This window comes from Ptiloglossa arizonensis, chromosome 10, assembly GCF_051014685.1.
Source record: "Ptiloglossa arizonensis isolate GNS036 chromosome 10, iyPtiAriz1_principal, whole genome shotgun sequence".
NCBI classification, from domain to species: Eukaryota; Metazoa; Arthropoda; class Insecta; order Hymenoptera; family Colletidae; genus Ptiloglossa; species Ptiloglossa arizonensis.
The window spans coordinates 6557710-6584589 of NC_135057.1; the positions used below are offsets into that span (position 1 = coordinate 6557710).

The 26880-nt window shown below is 37.5% G+C and overlaps 2 protein-coding genes across 3 annotated transcripts in view; one reads left to right on the forward strand and one right to left on the reverse strand.

Moving 5' to 3' along the window:
- Nucleotides 1–26880, forward strand: part of LOC143152101 (cilia- and flagella-associated protein 298) — a 133115-nt gene that overhangs the window by 9161 nt on the left and 97074 nt on the right. The window lies entirely within an intron of this gene.
- Teh4 (tipE homolog 4 phospholipid transfer protein) lies at nt 5331–26852 on the reverse strand. 2 transcript variants are annotated; one of them, XM_076322225.1, is made up of 7 exons: nt 26489–26852; nt 25889–26223; nt 21994–22401; nt 21020–21230; nt 14132–14586; nt 9764–10061; nt 5331–5609 (listed from the first exon to the last, which is right to left on the reverse strand). In XM_076322225.1, exons 3-7 carry the CDS (start codon nt 22134–22136, stop codon nt 5331–5333), a joined length of 1386 nt encoding a protein of 461 aa, XP_076178340.1. In that variant the 5' UTR covers nt 22137–22401; nt 25889–26223; nt 26489–26852. The 2 variants fall into 2 exon arrangements, with proteins under 2 accessions (XP_076178340.1, XP_076178339.1); XM_076322224.1 differs by having other exon boundaries at nt 26439–26852.

Sequence of the window (26880 nt, forward strand, 5' to 3'; positions counted from 1 at the left end):
GTTCAGTTCGTGAAACGAACCGATTAAAAATGTTCTAATTGTCGGTGTATCGATTCGATACGCATGAATGAGTATGTACTCGGTCTCGACCTACTTTCGAGGTAGATTATTGTCGATAGGATTCGACTTTGTTTCCATCTTCATCAGAATGGTAGGGAGTGTAATTAACGTCGAGTTGGATCAATTAACGTGGTTCGTGTTATGAGTGTTTTTCATTTAAAAAGGTCGATATTTAAGACTCGAAGTATAGTTTTATCCTTTTTTTTTTGTCATTTGTGCATCAATTGTCGAAACAAATATCGATATACGGAACATTTTTCATCAATTTTAAGTCCCTAGTGTACGGTATCTTTTTGACGTAATTTATCGTAATCTCTGTCACGATAGATAATTAAAAGTCGAAATATAGTTTTGTTTTTCAAAATTAGTACTTTCTGTTCGTTATCAAAATATTTATTGTTTCGATATAAATTTTTCTTGTAGCGAACTGTATCTAGTGCATCACATGTAAAATTTCAAAACGGTTTTTAATTAGAAACGCGATATAAGAGGTATCAGGGGACAAATGAAGAATCTTTGAAACAAATTTTCGGTGATCGAAATTGTTTTTGGATAAAATATCACAAAATTATTATAAAAGTATATAGTATTAAAGACTTTTACTTTTAAATTTGATTTTCATTTTATGTAATTTAACGATTACTAATTTTAAATGTACCATATGTTTTCGATTGTTGAAGAGTGAAGTATAAATGAACTTTATCTTAATTTCTGTCGTGATGGTTCGAAAATGTTTAATTATTTTTATCAGATTTTATATTTGTCCAATTGCTATTTACTGATGGACAGAGTATCTGAATTGACGATCACACGAGAATATATAACAACTGGTTTCGATTAGTTAGAATTTCGCTGTTTATCGGCAAATATTATCGCGAGTTTATCGTTCGAGATGAACTATCGCTAAAAGTTTCGCGACGATTACATGCCACGAGGATGCAGTAAATTATGATATCCAAATAAATATCTGACTCAGAATACATTATAATTTGCAATCGTCCTACTCTATTTTGCGTATCGTAGCTTCTTTAAGTCGTGTCCTCGACACAAAGTGCAGCGAGACACGCAACCCACGCCATTATTATTCTACTCTGATACCACGATGTCCATGGTTATGCTACTTACGTCTTTGAAAAATGTTTAAACGAGTTGAAATGTAACGATTGTTGCATCAAAAGATTATAATAGGAAGTACTATTTACACAGAAGCTCCATAATACGTTTCATTGTATAACGAGCGGGAAAATTCATAATAAAGACCAATCGTCGACTTTTCAAGTGAATTAAAATAAATATTTTATTTAAATTCTCGCGTAACTGTTATATTAAATTGTATAAGTGGAGGGACTGAAAACAATTTGTATTTACACGCAGGCTTCGATTTCAGCCATGTAATGTATTATAATTTAGTAGCGAATGTTCATTAACGTTCGTTAATAAATTCCAATCGGGGGATGTGCTCGAATTTATAGAAGTTATTGTTATTTAAATCTGGAAACGAAAAATGTTACGTACAAATATATTCGTGAAAATGAATTTTTCCGTGCCTGTAGCTATGAAGGAATACGATTAAATCTGGACAGCGTTGAAATACACCCTTCAACACATTTATAATTGTAAATGTAAATTCTTGTCCAATATGCAAATTAACCGATTCATTACTTTTTCGATGGCTGCGTGTATCAAACGAAATTATTCAAATCGCGTGTGTATATTCCTACAAAAGCAATTTACTCCTTAAGTGGGTCATTTTTCTAATGATAAAAAGATACCCAGTTGAATTTATAAATAATTTGTCTATATTTGTCTGTGTCATTTCTTTTTAATGCAAATGTGACAGTATATTTCTATCATGATTAGAGAAGAGACTAGGATTTTAATAAATTTTTGTATATGATCCTTTTGCATATCATTCTATACATTTTTATATATTTTGTTTGCAACATGATTGAAGTATCAATAAAGTTATTTAGAAATTGTCTCTTTGTTAGAGTACGCTGAAATTTGGTTTCGTTTAAAGCAGTTACTTAATTTACGATATAATCGAGTAAATAAAAAAAGAAATGGAATTAAAAGGCAACACCTTGGTAAACAATTATTTTATTATAAAGGACACATATAAGTTGCGTTATTTCATATATTGTTACAAATATATTTGGACGATAAACGAGTACAACATAAATATACACTTATTCATATAAATACAGATTTATTTAACTTGGGTTTGTTTAAACTCTGACATACTTTACTTAACCCTTTCGCTGTTTAAATCGAATACTTTCAAAAATTAGTTTCATTTGCTTCGTAATATTTGTAAATTTGCATCGTTTTTCATTTGGCCCATTATGTCATGGTTTATACTAATACAGTGAAAGCCTAATTTATTGTTAATTAAAACTCTCGTGTTACACTTCCACTTAAGTTCGGAATATCAAGATTCACTGTAAGAATATTTTTCATTTTCATTATTCTATAGCGAAAGAGTTACGCTATTCGAAGACACGAGTGATTATATTTTTTTCGACTTTTAGCGTAAACGGAAGAAGGCACATAGAGCATGATAAGGTTGAGAATGTATAACTCTGGTGGTTCGAGGTTATTTTACACGCGTTGAAAAGACACTTCTTTTTTTTTCGTGTATAATACATCGGTCTATCTAGCTTATTTACGGGCAAGAGAGTCGGAACAAAGTTTATTCTCTAAATAAAAAATGTACAATAATATGTATATCGGGAGTAGAATTCCTTGTCGCTTAATTACCAAATGTTTTTTCAATGTATACAATGTAATGTATACAATTTTTTCATTCGTATACAGTGTAATGTCTAAAGGTACGATTTGACCTGTTGATTTGACTTTGTTCGTAATTGTAAATGAAAACTCTCATTTCGCAATATTTATACAACGATATTCTCCTATTTGTCCGCTTTGTAATCTTTTGGAATTCCATTGTTTCTGAAATTTTCGGAAGATTTTTTAATTACGATGCTCCACAAGATTTTCAAAATACATATATCAATTAAATATCCATCGATCTTTTTAGCGCATCAATTAAAATTGTTCGTTAATCGAAAGTTTAAACGCATTTTTTCTGCTTCGCAACCATCATAGATAACGTGATATTGTTTCAAACGTACAGATAATTAGAAAATGCATATGATACAGTTTTTGGATTTTCTTTTGTACGCAATCCAAAAAGTTCTCGCTACGAAATTTTTACATCAACCTACGATACTGTATTCGATTATAGCAACTTGCTTCAATTCTCGTATATTCAATCCTGAATGATACGACGATGTATCGTTACGAGCTAAACAACTCTTTAAACCGTTCAAAATTAAAAATTCCACAAATTCTGCTAGGAGTCACTATGAATGAAAAAGTAAAAATTCTTTCTGAAATTCCTCGTTAAAAAATAGTTTCTTCATCGATTCGTGAATACGGATTGTAAATGAATAATAAAGTCACGAACGCGTTACACTTATTTCTAATAAAAATCGACGAATTTCGGATTGTATTGTTACTCAAAATGTGAAACTTGAAAAACTTCGAGTTGCGTCACCATTGCGATACCGTAAATAATTTTACGCATAGGCAGTTATAGCGCTCGAGATGGAACAATATTAATAACGGTACTTAATATTTAACCTCTACTCGTTTATATATATTTTCATTCGCGTTACAACACAGTAAATGTGAAACACGACAAATGTATCGTTCGTTGGCGGTCGAAACTCGATGTCAACCGAAGGGAGATCGGTTTCCGTGGTAACCTATGTTTCTAACAACTCCTATGAATTTTCTAATCTACTTTGTACATCGAAAGCATCACGGCAATTTTGTTCGTGTCACGGACAATTGCGCACACTGAGAGACAATTAATTATTTACGATTAACGAGTAAATGCACGTTGATGTCGCGCGAGTCGGGGTGCCATTTTTGTACCATTCTTTTTCTTTTTTTTTTTTACTTCGAGAGTCAGGATGAGAGCGCGTATTTAGAAGTGTGGTGTCAACTCGTAATATTAGGAAATTGTACGTATCGCGAGTCCATGAAACGGTGTTCCAAACAATTTAATTCGAACTGTTTTCCATTTCAATTTTCAATGTGCATCGCGTTCCAAGCTGATCGTTAAAAGTAAGTCTTTGTGGTTGCTCTTAGATTTAAAATATTCTCCTCTCGCGACAAAGTGAAAAGACTGTTTACAAATAGAGACCCGTATAAAATAAGAGTAATTCAATCGGATTTAGTGTACATATTACACGTTATTTTGTCGATCGTACGAAGACCTAGTCAGAAAATGTCAAAGGCATCGGTGATAGTGCAACGTGTACACAATGTGTACAGACGCTCGGTTAGATAATCGTGTAATTATCTACAATTACTTTGGCCCCTTGTACGGGTAACTGTTTCACTTTCCTCGTACGTTACATTGGGAAGAAGACCTAAGATCTGTCGTTGCTCCATCTCTTCGACTCGACACTTACCATCTGTCGAAAGAATATATACTGAGAACTCTATACCGTATCCATTTATGCAACAGAGTTCTGCAAATCCTGAACAACATTGAAAACGATAAAATATGAAAATCGAACACATTTCTTGTGCGCTGTTCCAGATAGTGCATTAAAATAACATCGTACACGTTTCGGTTACATTCGTCAACGTCTGTATTTCAATTCAATATTACGATCTACAGATACTTGAACAAAATTTGACAATCAAAGAGGATCGATTCAATTTATCCTTCGAATAAATCACGTCCAACGCGTGACAATTTTCAATCGCAACGATCTTCTCCCATCCAGATGTACCGAATCGTGAGAATGCAACGATCGACTCGTGTCTCGACAATCGTATGTAAACACGACAATACGAGCTCAAGTGCGGATCGACGTTTCGATTCGTATCTGTGATTCGTTAAAGTCGTTCAGTGTGGTATCCATCGGCTGGAACACAAGGCTCGTACCGTTTCCACAATCACAAAGACTTTCTTTCGTGTGAACTCGATTGAATCCCCAGACCACTGCGTTTCCGACAGTATTTACACTTGACACTTTCGCGAACCATCGATTCGTGCACGAATGGCGAGAACAACGCGTTAAAGTTCACGGGGAACGGTTCGGGCATCGATCGGATCCACTGTAATTTTAATCGAGACAGAACGACGCTCGACGTCCCCGTTAAAACGAGTCCTCAGCCTCGTCGGTGTCGATCAATGGCACCCTCTCGTAGTGTAGCGCGGTGCTCGTCCCTGGCGGCTTAAACTGCTAAAGCGCCATACTTTTGATCTCGTTCTCGTTCATCTGACCCTGAGACGAGGAGGGTGTCGCCTCGACCAGCCCTTCGTCCTCGCCCTCGACCTCCTGTTTGTCGACGCAGTATCTGCACCGCATCTTGGCGTCGTCGCCTACTTGCACCGAGCGCGTTATGATGACCAGCGTCGTCAGGCTGATTACGAACAGACCCGACGGCACGATTATAGCGATCAGCAACTCCGTTCGCGTTTTGTTCAGGTCGAAACGCGCCACTACGGAGAACGAGTTGTTCTGGAACATGGGGGTTCGTAACGCGTGGTCAGACGACGTGTTGAACAATTAATCGGTAATGGGAAACGTGGGATGATTCTTTGGAGGTAGACTTGTGAGCATTTGGAGGGATAGAGTTTAGTTGAATATCGAAATTTTGGAGTACGAATATAGATTATTGTTTGGATTTTGTGATTAGAAGTCGTCTTTATGAAGTATCTTATGAAGTATACTGTGAAACGTGGGATGATTTTTGGGAGTTAAACTTGTGAAGAGGAATAGAGTTTAGTTAAATATCGAAATTTTTGAGTCCAAATATAGTTTAATGTTCGGACTCCGTAATTAGATGTTCTCTTTAGGAAGTAACGCATCGATTTTTTAGTTAAGTATCAAAATTTGGAAATCGAATGCGTGGTCAGAAGTATTGAAAAATGGGAGAAATTTAATAATTGGTGGTTACACCAATTATTATCACCCTACATCATCCCAAAAATGTAGGATGATTTTTTGGAGCTAACGTTGTGAACATTTACAGGAATATAGTTTGGTATTTTAACTCCATAGGTAATTAGAAGTTCCTTTAAGGAAAGAAAGATCGAGTTTCAAGTTAAATACCAAATTACAGAAATTATTATAAGTATATGGTACTGGAGTTGCGTTAAGATTAGGAAAAGTATAATTATAGGGAAGAAAGAAAGAAAAAAGAAGAGGAAAGAGAAAGAAATGCGAAGGTAGATCGAATTTACAAGAGAACGATTTCTATGTGTGAAATGAAGATATTTTTGTTTTTCTTTTAATAATTCTATTCTTTAATCAAATTTCTAATATTAGTATAGTCTTCTATGAAACTGAAAACAAATACAAGGACTGTAGTTTCGAACCAATGTCAATACTATATGGATCTAAATGTCGATCTATCCCATGATTAATTAGGTAGTGTTTCTAGAGTAAACATAAACATCGATGTGTGAAAGGTAGCTGCGTGTTCATTTATTTATTTCTCGTAGATACAGGTCCCGTAATAATATTTTTATTCCATTTTTATTCCATGTAATTCGCGGTGTATTTTATTCGCGCAGTAACATTTTACCTGGAAATGTTACAAGTATTGAAAACACTTAGTTGCGAAAGGAAAGTTAAACGCGATAAAAAGACTCGTGAAAGTAAATATCACGCAAAATGATATCAATCGACTTCAATTTAAAATTTAACTTCAAAGCTTACTTTTAGTTCCAAGATTTAAATTACCTACCGGTATCTTTTCGATGAAACCTGAGAAACGATCATTCTTTGCTCAAGTATCTCCATACCTTTTTATCCGTAAAGAGATTTTAACTAACAGGAGTATCTGTTTAAAAAAATTAATGAAAAATCTACTCCGAGAAGCATTTTGATGCGAATCCAATTGCAAATTAAATTTAACGTGCCACGAGTTCGTAGCTTTCCCACAGGGAATCATTGAACCTGTTTTCGATTTCGTAAGGCGTAGGGAAACATCCCTGGAGGCCAGAGTACGTTGCATAATGTAGAACAATATTTGTTATGTACACAATACCCGGAAGAAAAAATATGCTTGCTGAGAAACATCGGGAAAATGTTTTAGTTGGAGGTGAAGCGGCGATTCGAAAAACATCGTTTCATATGAGATATTTTCTCTCAACTTTTCCAAGTTTCTAGGTTTTCTCGGAAAAACGTAGACACCTAATGTTTAAATGTGAAAAAACATCTTCTCAATTAGAGTAACCTGTAATTATTAAAATAGATTCCAAATACATGTTTAGAATAAAAGTCTTCGAACTTTAATCACCCCTAATTATTCAAACACTGATTCAAACTTTTCTTAGCTAGTAACTAAATAATAATTAACCTAGAACCTAAATACGTAGTTAGAATAAAAATCCTTGAACGTACCTGTAATTATTTATACACTGATTCAAACTCTCTTCAGTTAGTAATTAAATAATAATTAACCTAGATCCTGAATACGTATTTAAAGTAATAATCCTTGAACGTACCCGTAATTATTTAAATATTGATTCAGAATTTCCTCAGTTAGTAACATAATGATTAACTTGAAACCTGGATACCTAATTAAAAGAAAAATCTTCTAATCTGTCTCTAGTTACACACAAACCATATTGCGTTACTATGAAGATATACGGAATTTAAGCGTATTGTTTCAATTTATTCACCATTTGTTACTCACTGCGTTAGTAATCGCTGTATAGTCGATATCCGTGGAAAATGTTTGCACACGCTAACTCGTATTCTTCTCGTGACAGGATCGTACGCGAAACACGAAACGCGAAACACGATGAATAGAATATACGCTTGACATCCAATTTCACGGCGTCCCATTGAAAATTCTACAACCATGCACGCGACGCGGTTCTATAGAAAATTCCGTTGTGTAATTCCGAGCTCATCCGAATCCGCTCAGCGCGAGGTTAAAAGAAAGAAAGAAAGTAAGTAATTCAAGACGGTGTAGTCACGTTGCGAAAACAGGAGACGTGAACCGATCGTTAGGAGTTTCTTTAACGCGTTGGTGTAAAATAATTTCATTAAGAATCCAATTAATGGAAACGAACAACGGTACGCGAGACAGTCCCTCCTGTTACGAGACGGGAAACACATTGTTCGAGTAAGATGAAATTCACTCGAATTACTCATTAAACCATGCTCTGAATAAAATGGACCAGCAATTACGCAACTCCTTTATCTGTATGTCTGTACGTTGTTGGCGGGCGTAATGAAATACAGAATAATTGTTCTCCGCTACTGGTAATTTGAAAGGAACAGTGGAATGAAACGTCAGTTGTCGCTTGCAATGCCCACGAGTGTGGAATTTTATTTTCGGGGAGTTTCACTTGGAAAGAATTAGCGTTCAAATTCGACTTAATTGGTTTAAAGTTTGTAGGTACTGCTAGAGGAAATGAAACGTCGTTACGCGAATCGGTTAAATCGAGTTAAAAAGTTGATCGGGATGAAATGAAAGCGGGGTGTGCAATTTTCGTAATGGAATTATTTCGTCGCGACTGGAGAGCTTGTTTCGTTTCTATCGCGGGGTTTCGTACTTTGTGGCAAATAGATTTAATTCGTGAAAGGGAAAAAGGAGAAGGGAATTCGCTTTTCGTTTTGTTATCGAAAATTCGAGTACATTGAAAACGCGAGCGTGTTGTTCTTGGGATTCAAATGTCATAAAAATATTCTTTTGCGTGAGAAACTCTTCTCTAAATTCGAGCTTCGTGATCTCAATTTTTTGCACGCTTGGAACGATAAAAGCTGCATCGATATATAATCGAATTAGGGAACTGGAGTGTGTAACATTTATGTAGTTATACATCGATTAATATACCATAAATTATAAACTAACTCGTATTTATTACATTAATGAACAGCAACTATATAAGAAAAAAATTTTAAAGCAATAGTAACCGTGGAAGCTTATTTAAAAAAGAATTCTACGAACTCGATTTGAAGAGGTTTCAAAAAATATGAACTAATATTCGTGAAGTAATATCGTTCAATTTGAAGCTAGAAAATTCATGTTGCAAACGTGAAAATTTATAAAATTGCAAATTCTTCGATAACGCATTCTCAAGCAATGGAGTGGAAATTGCAAAGGGTTCCGGAGCTACAGTAACTTATATTTCCAAAGTAGTAATATTTCTCTGTATCTTGAATCGATACGAACTGTTTAGGGATAAAAATATATCGAACATTCCATGCAAATTGAAAGCATTTTCAAATAACGAGAGAAAATTGCGAAGGGGTTCGAAGCAGACGTAATTTATGTATTCGAGATAGACTTGCGTTAAATTCATAAAAACTACTGCAGAGATAAAAGTGTATCGTACCGAACGTTTTGTACAGAGCGGAAGCATTTTCAAATAACGAGAGAAAATTGAAAAGGAATTCGAAGCAGATGTGATTTATGTACACGGAAACAGACCCACGTTAAATTCGTAATAATTGGTGCAGAAACGGAAATATGTGGTATTGAAAATTCTGTTTACAGTGCGAAAGCAGTTCTCGATTGATAATTAGAAATTACACGATGAAAGCATTTCGTGGTACGTTGCTCGAACGTGTAAGCTGATAAACGAGAAGCTTGTACAAACGGGTGAATATTTCGGAAACAGTGAAAGATGATTAGGTTACGAAAAATGAGGTACCTTGTTGTAATAACAGGGGTATCTACTCTGCGCCGTCTGATTGTCGCCATCTCGACCGTGACTGACAAGAAAATCTTTACATTCCCCCTTGAGCGTGTTGACGCAACCTTCTAGGTTGATGTAGAGACGTGAACTATTGTAAATCGTGAGTGATCGCTGGGCTGGTATGTAGACGTTCGTTGGATCCACAGGATACTGCAAGCTCTTCTCGTATATAGTCAGAAAGCTCGTAAAGTTGATATACGGCTGAGGCACCGGGATTTCTCCTAACAGGGTGCCGTTCACGCAGTCCTCTGTCCTGTGGAACAGATGTCGGGACACGATTTATGAAACAGCCATTGGAATATCGCTGCGAATGTTCAGACATTGTCTCGTTGCATTCACTATTACGAGGCAAACAATTTCACAGCGATCAGTTCGCGAATAAAAGATTCCCAAGATAAGTCCAACACATTGTCTCGATACGTGTACTGTAGATTATATCCACGTGTACATTTGGAAAGTAGCAAACATTTAAATTTTTACCTCTTTTTTTTCTTTTGGAGAGGTTAAAATAGATTGCTAGTCACAACGAAGAATTTTTTTCGTAGAAATATTACAGAATCTAGAAAATATAATTATCAACGTGAAGTTTAGTGAATGTTTTTTAATTTTGATCGTATACAAAGAGTCATTGACGAACAAAGTTTATTTGCACGAGAAAAATTTTAATGAAATGAAATTTGATTTGCTTTGCGTTCCATAATTGTTGAGGATATTCTACTAGAGAAATTATAAAGATCGATCTAGTAGATTCTCGACTAATCAGAATTAAATTGCTTCATTGTAGATATTTTTAAACGAAAATGCTTCTTGTATGTGTAAGAAATTCATTATTCCATGAATTTTTCATAAAAACTCCGTTTATCACGACGACGGAAGTTGTGTTCATTAAGTTCATTGCAGTGTATTTTAATCTGTAAAATGAATATTTAACAAACTTTTTCAGTAAGGTAAATAAATCCATTAGCGACTTCGTTTTCTCGTTGGTTATTAGTTTCATTTTCCATTAACAATGGCAGGCAAATAAATTTATACAGAAAGACGGATTGAAAATTAAGATTAAATACATTCGATTCACTATTTAATTCATTATTCAACTTATTATCATACGTCGTATGCTGAATATAAAATTGGGCAAATTTATTAAATGTCAAGAGAGCAGATCGATTTTAATTAAATCGACCAACGGGCTACGTATTCCTCAAACTGTCTCATTTAATATTTGAAATTCATCGCGGATATATCTTATTAAAATTAATAAGAAGAACGAAATTCATAATTAAATGAAGAAATATGAATCTGTACTAAAATTGGTAGAATATAGAACAAATTAAACGATTTATAAATACCTAACACGAAGACTCGAATCTTTAATGTCGTCTTGGAATATAATAAATTTATCATTTGGAACATCGAATTCTATGTTTCTCGTTCCAATATATATTTCTAAGCAACAGTACACTCACACTGCAACGATTATCATTTACCATACCTATATTTTGTTCTTAATACACTACCACAATTGAACAAAAAATAGGTATCAACAAACTACTTTCGTTTCACGAAAATACCCAACGGAGCTAAAAATACAATATAAAGTTAAATAAATATCACTTTCCGCGTAAGTAGGTACTGTGTGCTATCCACCCTTTCCAGTTACGTCTCTTGTTTTCCGAAAGAAATAGTAATTGAGTACCTACGGACAGTATCCCCGATAACTCCCATATTTCTTACGACTCTTTCCTTTCGCAAACACATTTCCAGCGGAACGATCCCTCTGTTCTCGCATAGCGTTCGCACACACGGCCTAAAGGAACCAGCCATTCGTTCGATTGATCCGAAAGGGGGATTCCTCGCCTCGCTCCGTTTGTGATCACGTTACGAGACGCGTTCGCGAAAGTGCAAAAGTAGAACACGAAAGGTCCGAGGGTGGGGGTAAGAGAAACGCTCGGGGAGGGCAACACGAGCCAGCAAAAAAAAAAAAAAGAAAAAGAAGAAAACGTGGCCTTGGGGGCCATTGAATCGGGCAGAGCCACAGGAAACCCAGGATCAATGGTTGCCATGGAAATACCCTTATCGATGTCTTCCACACTCCGTGAAACGAGTATATGCGGAAACGTCACGCGTCCCCGATAACGTGTAATTGATGCCGCGTACAACGTGTAAGGATGCAATTAGAAATTCAGATCGCGTCGCGGGAATTCAGTTTAGTTCGAAGGACACCCCGCGGACGGATCTCCCTCGTTTTTATCGCGTCGCGAATTGATTCGGTGAATTTCACGCTCGTCGAGCCGCGCGGATACGCTTCGCGGAAGCGACCAGCTCAAAGAGGGGTCCTCCTTGATGGAAATTGATGCGTGAACACGATTACGAGCGTACTAAATCCTCGTAGACGCGATTACGACGTAACTGTTTAGTTATTTCAATTTCGAAGATTTCGAGACGATTCGGTTTTAAGGGATCCAGAGTCAATTTCGTGAATGACGAATGCCTCGTGAGCTTGATTGCACGATCGACGTTGGGCACGGTTACTTGGCGGTACTCCTGGCGAGTCCATTGTTGTAGTCGGTTCTTACGAGGCTCCGTTGGTTTTTCTTTTCTCTCGTTTTCTATTTCTTTTTCTCAATTTCTCGTTTTCTCGATTTCTCGTTTTCTCGATTTCTCGTTTTCTCGATTTCTCGTTTCGCGAAAACTACGATTTGTCGGGATCGAAAGGATGAAAATATGAGGGTGGAACGGAGTGACTCTCGGCCCCTTTAGCCACGGAGACGTTGACCCCTGACGCGACCAAGTGCGTCGAACTCGTGTTTCTCCTCTCGTGGTCGGCCCCAATCGTACCCGTGGCTGACACTGAACCCATTCAGTCCCGATAATACGGATAATCGTAGAGCTGTTTGTTCCCTGACATCTTAATTACGCGACCAGACATCGAGTCCACTCGAACGTACGGCCACCCTCTCGGACGGATTTGCATTCGCGATTTCAGCTGTCAGGAAGGATCGAAGCAGTCGTTAGCCGGTATCGACTGAACCATCGGGACGGGGAATTATGCAACAGTTTCGTCCATTATCTGAACTCCGTGTTCGATCAGGTTTCCTCGTCATTGTGATGCAATCTACTTGTTTGGAATTAATTTAAAATTCGCGCAATGGGAGCACTTTAATGTCGACGTCTTCCAGAAATGTACCTCGATGGAATTTCAAAACGAGGTGTAGATTTCTATATTGTTTCTTGATTCTTCGAGAATTAATTCGAAATATCCTAGTAACGCGTAGCGTTAATATCGAAGTCTTTCAGAAATGAACTTCGTTGCAATTTGAAAGCGAAATGATTTTTATATCGTTTCGAATCAATTTGAAATTTCCACGATGGATCTCGTTAATGTTCAAGCTTTCTAGATACGTACTTCATTGATATTTGAAAGGGAATTGTAGATTTCGATATTGTTTTGAATTAATTTGAAACTCGCGTAATGGATCGAATTAATCTCGAAATCGTCCCGGGGTGTATTTCATTGGAATTTGAAAACGGAGTGTACAGTTCTATATTGTACCCTTACACAGAGACGATACTTCATGAACTTGTAACCTCGTGCTACGATCGATTAACGACTGTCTTTTTATCGAATCGTGGAAGTAAATATTTCTAGAATACGATAGAAAAACAATGGTATATCTCGACCTCATAAAACACACATTACGCGGGGAATCCTACATTTAATTGCTGTCCTGAATCACGTGAATAAGTCTTCTACTCGGATCAAAATAAGCTGATCGTTCTGGGCTATTGTTACTCCCACCATAGCGATTCAATATCCTTCTATTCCTTTCTTTTTTTTTTTTGCGCAAGCGTGGATCTCTCAATCAGAAGCAAGTAGATATTACAAAAGGTGCTTGCGAAAAGAGGAATATTATTCAGAACCGAGAGAATGAGTTTCTCGTGTCAAGAGAAATCGAAAAGTTTTTTTTATCATTTTCCAATCCAACGCTTCGTTACCGAGATACAAGCAGTTAAAGTGCAAGTAGCAATTGACCTGGCACGCACCGTTCTTATTCCGGTCAGTTGATCGACATGCACTTGCACACGTGTTCACGACCCTCTCACGTGCAAAAGTTTCAACCGATCGTATCTCAATAACGGAACCTCGGATTGCAAAGTGAAAAAGGACCTTTTGATTCGTATCGTCGCGAGGAACTGATCTCGAAAGTAGATTCCATATTTTTATGAACATTCAGTAAACGACGCGATGCAAAAGATGCCTTTGAACGGTCAATCGAGTTCGATTCAACCGTACCGATCTAATTGACGAGTAATTTCAATTTTTACCTCACTATGTCCCTGTCCTTGGTGACAGCTATGCAGCTGGCGAAGATGCTACCGTTTCGATCGTCCCAGATTTTTTCCGGTGTGTCCAGCCTGGTTCCAGGCAAGTTTCCGTTAGCCGTGTTGAGAGCCACGCCGCTTTCACATTTCGCGGTGATGATATTGTCGTCCTGCATGAGGAACACGTTCACGTCTGACGTGCTGATCTTTGGACAATAGCGATCACACCTGAACGGGGGTTTGATCTTCGTGCACCTGGAGCTCTGGCAGCTGAAATAGCCATTCAGCTTCATGTTGTCTTTCTCGCTGTCGACGACGATGCCGTCAGCCTTGTGATGGCACAACATCAGCTCGCTTATGTTCGCACAGTGGCCGAGAGTGCAGTTGAATACACCAGAGAGCACGCTGCACTCGCTGCCGTTGTTGCAATTGTATTTTTTCGAGGAAGCTATGTTCACCTGAAAGACGAGTTCGATTTTGATTTGCTAGACATAGAATAGGAGGAAACATCGATAGTCGACGTTTCTCTCGTTTGAAGGTATTTTTCTTTAACGATTTTGGGTGGTATTAATTGAGCTTTCATCGACAAATCAATGACAAAGATCACTATACCGGATCGAAAATAGAATTATCAAATTTCTCGGGGTTTCTAGTATTCAGGAATAATTTAATTACAGAAACTAAGATTCGATTCGCGAGTTCACCGAGTCGACTGAATTGATCGATTGAATTTGAATTTAGGTAACTTTTACTTTGATTACTCAGGTTTCATCGGGTTAATATTTGGCATTGATTGGTGGTGCTGTTGAGCAAGTTCTTAATTCGAAACTCGAGCCCTTACCACCAGATACATAAATCAAGGTAGTTAAATATTTTATGAAATATTGCGCTTGAGAGGAAGTGACGAGGTCTATTTATCAAATACTTTCGCCAACGAACCTTCGGTAAATCGAGTAAAGGACCGAGAATACCGGATAGATGGTAATTTTACATTTTTCTATCGATTTCTGCAGTGTACATTGCATCAGAATAAATTTTTCATTCGAAATTCTTTGCACGACATACAATAAAATAAGGTTTGGGAATGAATTTTACCCTTTTAAGTGAAGAATGTCAAGCATATGTCAGACGTGGAGTGGAAATATCAGACTGTCAGTTTATTGAGAATTATAGAAACTGCATTCTCAAAGAGCATGCATGCAAATTGACAAAATTACAATTCTTTAATTATTGCATTGAGATTCATGTACATGGAAGTTGTTAAAATTATTTTAGGTAAGTGTTTTGTTATATTTCTCATCTTTGCAAAAGTTTGTGCGTACGAAATGCACAAAGGTGGAGCTTTTAACTCATATGCAGTGTAGATTCGTGTCGTTCGAAAAAATTGGGGAGGTTTAGTTAGATATTAACCCCAACGGAATAACAGTCACGCAACACGTCGCTTTCATTTTTTGGGGGCACTCCCCAACGTGTAATCTGTATTCTGCTACCTGACACGCTTATCCTTTCCGGGGATAGAAATTCAGCACGATTGATGGTTATTTTTAGATTGGTTTCATTGCTTTCTGCCACGTACGCATCACCCTGGCAACAAATTTTCCAATAAATGAAACAGTTTCTGCTGCGTGGAAAATCCTAAAGAAAATCCAAACATTCTCGTGCTTTGAAACTGAAATGTTTTCATCGTCGATAAACAGTGAATATTGTCACAACGTTTGTGAACCCATGACTGTACCATGTAAGCGAATATCAACTGTCGAATCCAATTAATGAAACCAAAATCAAACACAAAACAGAACTGAGTTTCATCACTGTTAGACAGAATTAGAAATTTAAGGGGGAATACCACTGTTTCAATTGCAAGAAATCGAAACTTTTTGCATTTTATAAAACTGAACGTTTATTTGAATACGAAGTTAATACACTAAGGAAGATATAACGTTTTCCCTGGAACGTGCAGCACAAGTTTGTTAGCACAAGGATGCTTATATTTTCTATTTAAATTAACATCTTATGAAAATTTCCAGAAATATTCTTCCAAGCATGTACTCCTAATACATCCATTAAACATCTATATTATAAATTCCAAATAACCGAAAAAAATTCCCAAACATCGACATTTTCTTTCAAAATCTGGTTCCTCCACAAATGAACCATAAAACTACTCTTACTGTACTCTAAAATCGCCTTCATCATTATCTAAAAAACAAATGCAAGAAATTGTCTCTATTCTTACTATACTCAGAAATTGTCTACATAATGATCTAAATATGTAGACTGGTCACGATATTTTTTTTCACAAACGTTCCACGAACAATGGAATTCTCTGTTCCGAGTGACAGAGTCCAGAGTGTCAGAAGTCTCCAAGTTTTCCGGACATCGCAAGTTTTAGAACTCGTGCACGAAGTTTATACCGGCACCGTTCGAAACAGTTTGTTCATCGCGATCCTAAATCACGATGCGTGGCGCCTAAGTTGATCGATAAAAGGTGCGGCGGATGAATAGGACACGAGCCATTAGAAAGTAATTCAAGACACTGAACTAGATCGCGAGCGTTACGTGGCCGCTAACGAGGTTACCGCATCAAAGTAACCGGCGGCTGGGTATGTTCATTACATTAGCAAAACTCGGTAATATCACTTACGCTTGACATGCACGGGGACTTGGTTTTTGTTGAAGAAACTTTCGTCGGGTCCCTTGCACGACACGTCGGACGCGTAACTAATCGAGAGCACTAAGTAATTGCGTTTCGAGGCAGCACGCTGATCAACGCCGTCTCTTGGTTGCGTTACCCTGTCGAAACGGTCCGCTCTTATTTATTTATCTTTTTTTTTTAAGCCTCCTCCCCCACACGTCAAGTTAACCTTTTCAGAAAGCACTTTGCAAGCGAAGGTACTCGATCCGCGCAGTAATTTTTTCACCGAGCCCTCTTTCGCTCGACTACAAAGCTTCGTTTGCAAAGTGCAAGAATCCTTTCCTCGCTCGTGATTTTTCATTTTCTGAGATAAAAATTTCATTCATCGCGCACTTGTACGTTGAATCACTTCCAATTTTTCTTATGTGTGTTGCTAGCTAACGATTGGGAAGATTGTTGTATAGATATTGATTTTGAAAGATATTAATCTTTTCGTAGAAATAACGTGTGATCGTTTCGAGACATTTATTGGAAAACACGAAGCGTAGTTGCAAGTAACGTTATGATTTATGGTACAGAGGAATCGAAACTTTGTTTACAAAATGTAAGAATCTACCATTTCTCGCTGGTGATTTTTCATTTTCTTAGGTAAAAATTCTTCGTGCACTTGTACGTTGAATTGTTTTCAATTCTTCGAGGCTGAGTTTGAGCTTCTATGGTGGCCCGTTTTCTTGTTACAAGTTGTGTTGTATTATACAACCTTGTATTATACGTACAAGGTCGCTGTATAGAAATTTTTGAAACATTTTAAGTCTTCCTGGGTAAGATAACAATTCTCTTCTAAGTAAGGATGAATATCCTTAACGTTTTATGTAAGAAACTTGTGATTTGCTTTTACAATCTGCTTATTTGCATCGATGGGACTTCTCTGGACTTCTAGAAAGGAAATGGTGCAATCGAGCCTTTCTTTTGACACAGGTCTGTTCAGAGCTGGTATTTGCTCAATTTTCTTCGTAGTTTGTAACTGCAACGACGAAGACGAGTATTTTCTTGTTTTTGCTCAATATTTCAACGCTCAAAGAGGAAACAAAAAATTGTAATATTGAACAGATGTCTCAAAGAAATATCTTCTATTCTAATTAAGTTTCTACAGATTTCTAAGAACAAACGAAAGGAAAAAGTATAATACGATCTCGTAACTTGGATTTCGAGTAAAATAATATTAATCACTGTTGTTATTGACACAATCGCGATATGCGAGATGTATGCACTCACTTTGAGGTAAGAAGTTTCACACGATACTCGGTAAACTCGATACCCGTCAATTCCTACAATCAAAGTGAAGCTTTTATCGCGGAAGAAAGGATAGTTGTTATCATATTCACAGTGTACGAAATACATCCACTCACTTCCAGGTGTAAAGTTTCACACGATACTCGGAAAACTCGATACGGATAATTCCTACAATCAAAGTGGAGCTTTTATCGCAGCAAAAAAAAAAATTTTTTAATATATTCATACGGTGACTATTTTCGAAGATTTAAAAAATTTCCCTACCGATGCATCGTATCTCTTCGTTCTATTTTGATACATATGAAATTCAATACGTTAAATTTAATCCGAGCGAAAGGGTTAGAACGAACCGCCGTATGCTCTTTTCACCCCACATTCTCTCCCTCTGTAATCGGATTATCCTCGGTTAACACTGTTAAAGCAACGTTCGTCGGACCACTTGTACCACGGCTAATTAAAAAACACACTCTCCTCGAACGGTTGATTGACTCCTTTAACCCGAGAAATATGAGAACTCGGAAGAGCAGTGTTTTAGCGCGACCGTTGACGCAGCCCTGTGAATTACTTTCCCACGAAAGATGCGACACGCCTGGCCGGTGCGAACAATAAGGGTGAGAAGTGATCGATGACGGAGAAGGATGCACTTTGCGTTTCACACGTGAGAGTAGAACCCCGAGTGGCGATGCTACGATAATGGCGACTCGTATGTGGACATTTGTAATAGTTGACATTCAAGCCCTTGTCGCGAGTAATTCGATCGCAACGGGTACCGTACATTCTCGCCAAAGAGCGGAAAATAAATGGCGGATCGATTTTTATGCGAGAGATAGCGATATACGGTGGGGAGGAATTAATATCTAACGTTCTAGAAACGATTGTGACTTTTAATACCTCGCGAATTAGAAGTAGGATGATTGAAGGGCGAATGTAACAGCGTTTCCACTTACGAAGAAAAAGTATCGGTTTTCTGGGAATATTTAGAAATCGGAGTTCGGTATAATTGTTCTTTTTTTTTATTTATGTAGGTTATTTAGAAAATATTTGTGCTTGGAAAATATTTTCTTACTTGCTTTATATTCTATCCCATTATTATTCTGTACACTCCTTTAAAACCAACAGAATGTATTTTATTATTTTCGAATTTACACACTGCGAACAAATTCACCAAAAAGTTAACTTATATTTAAATCATAGCGCGTCTATTTCACTTAGTTCAATTTTTATATTTTTTACTGCTTCGTCTTGATTTTGTATCGTATCTGTTATTATCATTGTTCTTCCCTTACTCACATTATCTTGCAATACTATAACTTTCTATTCTTCCAATTTCTTTTAAAAAATCTGACGATGATCTCGAAATACTAGTAGTACATTCCTTTAAAACCAACAGAATGTATTTTCTTATTCTCGAATTTACACACTGCGAACAAATTCGCCAGGAAAGTTAACTTTTCAACTTGGAGGAATACGTACGAGTACGCGGAAATTCTCGCGATTATCGATTATCTCGAAGCGTGTACAAAGAGATTTAGCGGTGACGTTGCGATTTCATAATTGAAAACAGAACAAGGAAGCGAAACCCGATATTCGAGGATGTGTTGCGTGTAAAGTCGTTCGTAATTACGTAAACTATACGTTGAAACAAGGTTTCGTTATTTCGCGATCGGATCAGATGTTTCGTTTAATGAATGCGAGCCCCGAGGCATCGATTTCAGGGAGAGTAATGGAAAATTGTTGCCCTGGACGAGATCCATTGCGTTTATAACTTAACAAGCGCTCGACGATCCGTAAAGTCCATTTTTCCGCACGTTTCGCGCGAAGAGCGAAGAGCGCATAGTTTTAAAGTTATTCCGATCAATTTATTCAACGTTGCATCCCCGTCGGGAGTAAACAGCACACGTTCTTCCATTTACCTATTTGCTTGCCTAGGGCGTTACGGTTCCGACAGGAGTTCGAGAAATATCGTTTATTCGGTACCACGAGGAGGAAATCGATATCGCCGGTATGGAAAATTTAAAAATCGCTCGATAATGTATTGGAGAAGATTTACATCGCACGCTCCTTACATTTTTAGAGAAACGAGGCGTGGAAAGAGATTATCTCAATATATTTACGATATTGGAATAATTTTTCTGAGCTTCGCTGCGCGAAGAGGTCCCGCGTGCTGCATACTGGACATTTTATCGTAATTTATGAGGGGATGTATTTCAGAGAGTAAATTGAATCGAAATTATACGGATATATAGAGGTTGAACTCTTGTTATTAGAATTTTAATGTTTACTTGTATTATAAATTCCTTCTGTATTATCTTAACGCGTTAAAGGATAAAATGTTTCCTATTGTTCAATGCGATGTTGAATTTAAGTGTAAATTAATGCGATGTGTAATTTGTAGAGCGAAGAGAATCGTATGTATCTTCTGAGAAGATAAAAACGAGTTTCGAAATTGTGCATGCATTTCAAATTAACGAATGCATAATTCGTATAATATTGGACGCGAAGCGTGTCTGACTACGGACAATGAGTTGTCTTTTTCCCCTTACACTCGCGTCGCGATAGACCATTAATCATAAGGGTCAATCATGTCTTGCTTTGCATATTTTTATTTTTATAACATTTCCAGTGAATGTTCCTAAGGTTACTAAAAGCTTCGAGAAATTGTAGAAATTTATAAAAAATTGTCTTCTTTTTATCTTTACCTCTTTTCTTTTTTTTCTCTAGACAGTGATCAAAATACTCTTTTCAATACTGTATAAATAATTCCATCGTTCGATAAAAATAAAAATGAAACTTACGATAAGTTCATTGGTAAAAATATTTTGCAACGTAGTTACTATAGAGTTTTGGTATCGATTCACTTTGCTAAGTACTTTTAGTGTTACGCGATGCAAAAAACGTGACAGATATAAATTGATACGGAAACTAGCTTAATCTTACTTTCAAACTTCGGTATGGATACGTACCTGTGGACAAGCTATACTGTTGAATTTTGTACAATTCTCGAAAACGATGTCCGTGCCATTCCTCCTCACGGTTGCGTGAATCTGAGGGCAAAACCCGGTGGTTCTTGTTAAACACCACTCCCCGCAACTCGCCCAGCCACAATTATTAGCTAAGGTGGTATCAATGGTTTGGCACATGACTGGATTCGGATCGATCCCCGCGTGAAAGGCTCTGGAATTAATTGCATCGACTTCATTAATATTTCCCCCAAGGCACTTTCGGTATCGCATGGCGGAACACGATATTCCGCTCTCTCAGCGGAGCGAATTTTTCGATACTTTATTAATATTTCTTGCTTCGTAACGTTAATTAAATTAGTTACATTTTTCGAACGTAAGAAATATAAATACGAAACAGTAAAATACATATAATCTTAATGTGTAATAAACTTTAAATTTAACGAAAAATTAATAAGAAAACATCAGAAATTACAAGATCAAAGTAAATAGATCATTTTCAATCGACACCAAATACATACACACTACTCTTTCTTCTTATTCAAATTCAATTCAAGGTACCAAAAAATAAATTACACGTACACTTGTAATTTACAATAATTATCAAGTTTAAAAGAAAAGTCTCTACAATGTACATCAGTAATGATACCCACAATTCGTGAATATCTGTCCGAAAGATTAAATTTAAAATTCCAAGATATTCTTCGTTTTTAAAATCGTCGATGGACATCGAACAAGCAACGTATACATCAATTAAGGTTACGAAAGGTTATTGATAGGCATCTTTGTTACAAACTACGTCGAATTTCGTCACGAGAGACTCGCACGTTTGCCCACAATTGAAAAAAGCAATTTGAATTGGGTAGAGCCAGGGTCGGGCAACGAGTTATAGATCTTCGAGGAAATTAAGGCCGGTCGAGTCGTAACTTCATTACGATCGGCCTTGGTCAATTAATCGATGCAGCCTTGTCGTTTACCTGTGGGACGGCATATAGATTGCCACGCTTAGATAAACCAGCGCTACGCAGCTGATGACAATAGTGAACTGACAGAAACAGATACTGCCGCATATCCTGCGATCCTGTTCCGGTATCAGGCGACGCTTGTGCTTCCGGCCCATCGCGAGTATCCAATCTTGTTGCCCTTCTTTCAGCCCCGAAGTGTCCTTCAGCGGTAATCTCCGAACGGATTAATCCAAGTGGGTTTTCATCAAGTATGGATTCACTTGGAGCTCGACGACATTTTGAACCAGGTGGTTCGAATTGTCTCCACGCGGGAAAAACTCCAGTTATCACGATTGCGTTCTTCTTTTTCGGAGTTGGTAGCCTGCGCAACAGCCGCGCCAGAATGGCTCGTTTCACTTGCAAAGTGAAATTCAATTATCTCTGGAAGAAAGTACAAAAGAAATTACTCGGGGAGGGTAAATTTGTAAACGAACTCTGACGAAAACGAAACAATTTTCTATAGATCGTTTAATAATTGGCAGGATCATAAACAATGTGGGTAATAATTATGGAAAAGTGCAGATTGGGATTATTTTTTTAAATAGTTACTCGTTGGAGTTGAATCATTTGAGTCTGAGAAGAATTATACGATCTATTCGTTATTAAATTTAGAATTCTAATTTAGGTTCTTTTTGATATAGAAAAAGTTCGCGCCTAGAATTATGGTAATTAAATAGTACGAGAAGAATGTAACGTATGTAAATTAATATGAACCTGAGGGTACAATTGAAAAGAAATTAATATCGAATGGTCAAGTGTAATATCTTCATAGAATGTAAAATCTGAATAGAAATTAAAATATACGTTAATTCCAAGCATTAAAATAAAATGTGAAATTCACATATGCTTGTTTTTCATTTAACGATGGACAGAGAGAAATGAAATAAGACAAAGAGATTTTTAAATATAAGTAAAAAATATATTAGAAAAATACGAACAGCAAGATGTGCTATACGTACAATTATACGATACGATCGTAACCAGAGATCTACTCGTGATTACAAATTTATTTACCCGTGTGAGAAAACGCAATTTACCAACTAGTCCGTACCCATCAAGGAAATCGTCGATACGAGCCTGTTGCATTCATTTTTAAATTAAGCGAAACTTGTTGCTCCTGCTAAGCGATTCCTTTTCTCCGCGTGGAAGATGCAAGGCTTCCGAAGATGTAATTTGATTCGCAGACTCGTTGTATGTACACTGTTCTTTGGAATCTTTGTCAAGACAATTGTTTCGTTGCTGAATTTTGCAAGCTCTCCAGTACGCTTGACAACAGGTGTCTCGGTCGCTTAACCGAGAAATATATTTCTCACGAACGAACCTTTGCGTTTCATCGATTCTCGAAGGTTCTACTAAAAAAAATTCCATCTAACCCCGTCGAGGGCGTACGCACGGAAAATGATTTACATTCCATTAAAGAAAAAAACCTCTTGGGTGAGCCGATCGATCCGATATTTCAAATTCACGCGGTGTTTGTTCGAGGAAAGAATGTTTGCCCCTGATAATGTTGATAGCGCCTCGACTACGAAAGGTCACGTGGTAGATCGATTTTCCAGTTATGCAAGACTCTGATTTTACGCGCGGATTGAAAAGCTTGCCACGAGATAAAATTCTGATTTCGATCGTTTTTAATGATTTTAATCGAGGATCCGTCTCGTGCGAAACTTTCGCTCGAAATACAACGTCGAATAGGGAAAGTTCGCGACGTCGAGTGACTCCTTGCACAAGTAGAAACGTCGGAAAGTTTGTATCGATTTAGGTGACTTCGTTAGAAACGATCCTCTCTCTCTCTAGTAGACATCAACGAGCTCGGCTTACGTACAGTCCTTAGCCTGAAAATCATATCGTGTGACCCCCGACTTTTCAAAAGATCTGAGTCATCGGTCCAATGAATCTTGAGCTCGGCAAAGGCCAGACAATCTTGGAAATTATCGATTCATTTCCACGGAATGGGAGGCACCAACGTGTCACGTTGGTGAATAAATGTCACGAGAAGTGCGACTTTATAATGCGTGCCATTTCGAACATCCCATTTGGAAAGAAAGTGTCGTCGAGTTTTAAGAGGGTGGCTTACGATGCAGGAGCGAAAGAATCGAGAACGTTATTCTTGTAATGTTGAGAAACGTGTAATTGTACTGAGGTGTATTTGTATTTTGAAATTTGAAAAATTAACAAAGTTGTAGAATATTTTTGAGAGCACGTTAAATGATTCGGGCGCAACGGGTCGAAAAATCGAAATTCTACATTTTTAAAAATATACAACCATTTAAGAATATATCTCCAAAAGTTCATTTTGAAATTCAAAGAAATAACGAAGTTATAGAATATTTTAAAGTGCGTGTTACGCGATTCGATGCACCGAGTCGAAAAATTGAAACGTTCTACACTTTTCGAAAGTGGAGCTAATTTAAGAATATATTTCCAAAGCTTTATTTTGAGATTCGAAAAAGTAATATTCTCGAGAGCGTGTTAATGGAATTGTTCGCATCGAATTTGAACCGTCTATTTGATACTTGAAATCTGGAAATTTCATTCGAAACGTATTTTTGAAATCGTTTGTAATTTCTGTGGGACAATCTGTGCAAATGGTTCGTTTAATCTCTCACTTTTGATTATCGATAACTAACGATAGCTCCATTCTCTTTTCCGTCTCGTCGGTTTCGGTCTGTTTTAGCTGGCAACTTTCCTACGTTTGCCCCATCGACTTTTTCCTCTCCGAGCTATCCACGTGTCACCCTTAATGCACTTACGGCAATTACCGGGTTTTAACTTCATTAGGTGCAGTGCCAGTGTAAACAGGCATACTCCATCGGATGACGTGCAATTAGATACTCGTAATCCCATTACCGCGTAAGGGACAATCGCTTAACGGCCATTCGAGAATAATACCTATCGATTTGAGGAAACTTTCACGCTCTACTAAACCTTAAGAGGTTTCTTAAGCGTATTCACGATGTGCACGATGCGTAGGTATTTACTTTAGATTTGTAAAGAAGTCGTAGAGTGAATTGACACGAGAATATCGTAGTACACTTCAACAAACTACGATCTCTTTATCATGGTAGATACATTAATCATGGTTGCATACTCGATACCAAATTCAACGATTACTCCGAATGTATGTCTAAAGAAGTTACTCAGTTTCCTGAGATTTAAAAGTAAAAGTTTCATGCGAAAGTATCTAACATTCGAGTATAAATACAAAAATTAACATAGTACCATACTCAATACCAAATTCAACGATTATTTTTCTGAATGTATGTATAAAGAAGCTACTCAGTGTCCTGAGATTTAAAAGTAAAAGTTTCATGCGAAAGTATCTATCATTCCAGTATAAATATAGAAACTAACAGAGACAATTACATCATAATACTTTCTGATGAAAAAGATGCGACGTAACTATGCAATTAATAAGAATTTCACTTAACTCCTTTTCATTAGAAAAGATAATCCAAAATATTTACTTAACCCTTTTTCTTAGAATTTAATTCTCCGTAAGATTTACTCAAATCACTTTTCATCATTTTTTCAAATAAAAAGAATACATATCAGAAAAATCAGAGTACCAGCAGAAGTAATCATGATCCCTGAACCGATTTAATTCGAAGTTAAACCCACTCCAGAGAGTATAAAGTACGATTCGTCTGGAGCAATTCAATCGAAGTATTTCCTTACAGGGTCGATAAATGAAGAACTAAAAGAACGATAAAAATTCTTCGTAGAATTGCGCAGAACGTGGAGTAGAATTTCATTTTTAGGAGGCAAATAAAATAGAAGAAAACGGAGTAAAAATACCAACGATCAATTTTTAAAAATATTTCTCATCCACGGTTGTCTATTACAAGAAATTTCATCGCGCGAGAGTTACCTGTTTAATTCGCTGCCATCCGATAAACAACCGACGACCGTCGATAGATCGATTCATAAATTGAGAACGGTGGTACTCGTGGTCGACGAGTGAACCGGGCAAAGTTGCGTAGGTGTTCCGGAAGAGTGGTAACTTTCAATTCAGTCGATCTTGGTCCTTGGAAAGTTCTCTTGTGTACAGCGACACCTCGTTTCGTTGAATGCTGGGCAAACACTTGCGAGGAACGCGAAACGATCGCGATACGATCGACGTCTTTTACCTTCAGGACTCCGCAGCCAGTTCCGTTGAACGTCTCCGGTATCTTCGATCGAGGACAGTCGTCGTTTAAACGCCACCTTTTTTATTTCATAAACTCGGTTAAAGTTCGCGGTATCTCGAATACGTATCTCGCATCGCGATGTTCGTATCTCGAGAACCGGTCAACGATTCGAAAATAGAAAGCAATTGTGAAACGATCGTCACCGTTCTGTGTTATATATCTTTAGATTTCAAAAACGAGAATTTTTCGAACGTCGTCGACGCGAGATCTCGTCGTTTGTTCGGTGTTCACCAGAAACGTTCAACTCGAGTACCACTGGACTCATTTTTCACGAAGTCTACCGCGATCACTGTGTTCGATCGATCTTCGAGATTCTTCGCTCGAGCTCGGGCCAGGATCGCACGCTCGCGATTATCGATAGATCCTCCAGTGTCTCCAGTTCCGTGCCAAAGTGTTCAACGTAACAACGAGCGGTGCACCGTGTTCCCGTGTTCATTTCCATCCATGTTTCTCCGTGTCATATCTTCCCGTAGTCCGACATCGAGGAGAAGGAAGAAACTCTCCCCGGTTTCACGGTGTCGAACGACCGCGAAGCACCCACGCAATCCCGACGACTGTTTGAAAACAGGGCTGGCCGTCGAGTGTATGGCTCGCAAGCTCTCCCCCATGCCGAGCTTGCGCCCTGGGCACGCGTTTATGGGGAGCCGCCGACCGAGTCGGTGTTCCTATGTTG

Coding starts and splice junctions, on each gene's coding strand:
- Teh4 (XM_076322225.1), bottom strand. CDS start 22,136: ATGGGCCGGAAGCACAAGCGTCGCCTGATACCGGAACAGGATCGCAGG. Junction 21,231..21,993: donor ATCTATATGCCGTCCCACAG/GTAAACGACAAG, acceptor AATTAATTCCAG/AGCCTTTCACGCGGGGATCG. Junction 14,587..21,019: donor ACAGTATAGCTTGTCCACAG/GTACGTATCCAT, acceptor CTCGTCTTTCAG/GTGAACATAGCTTCCTCGAA.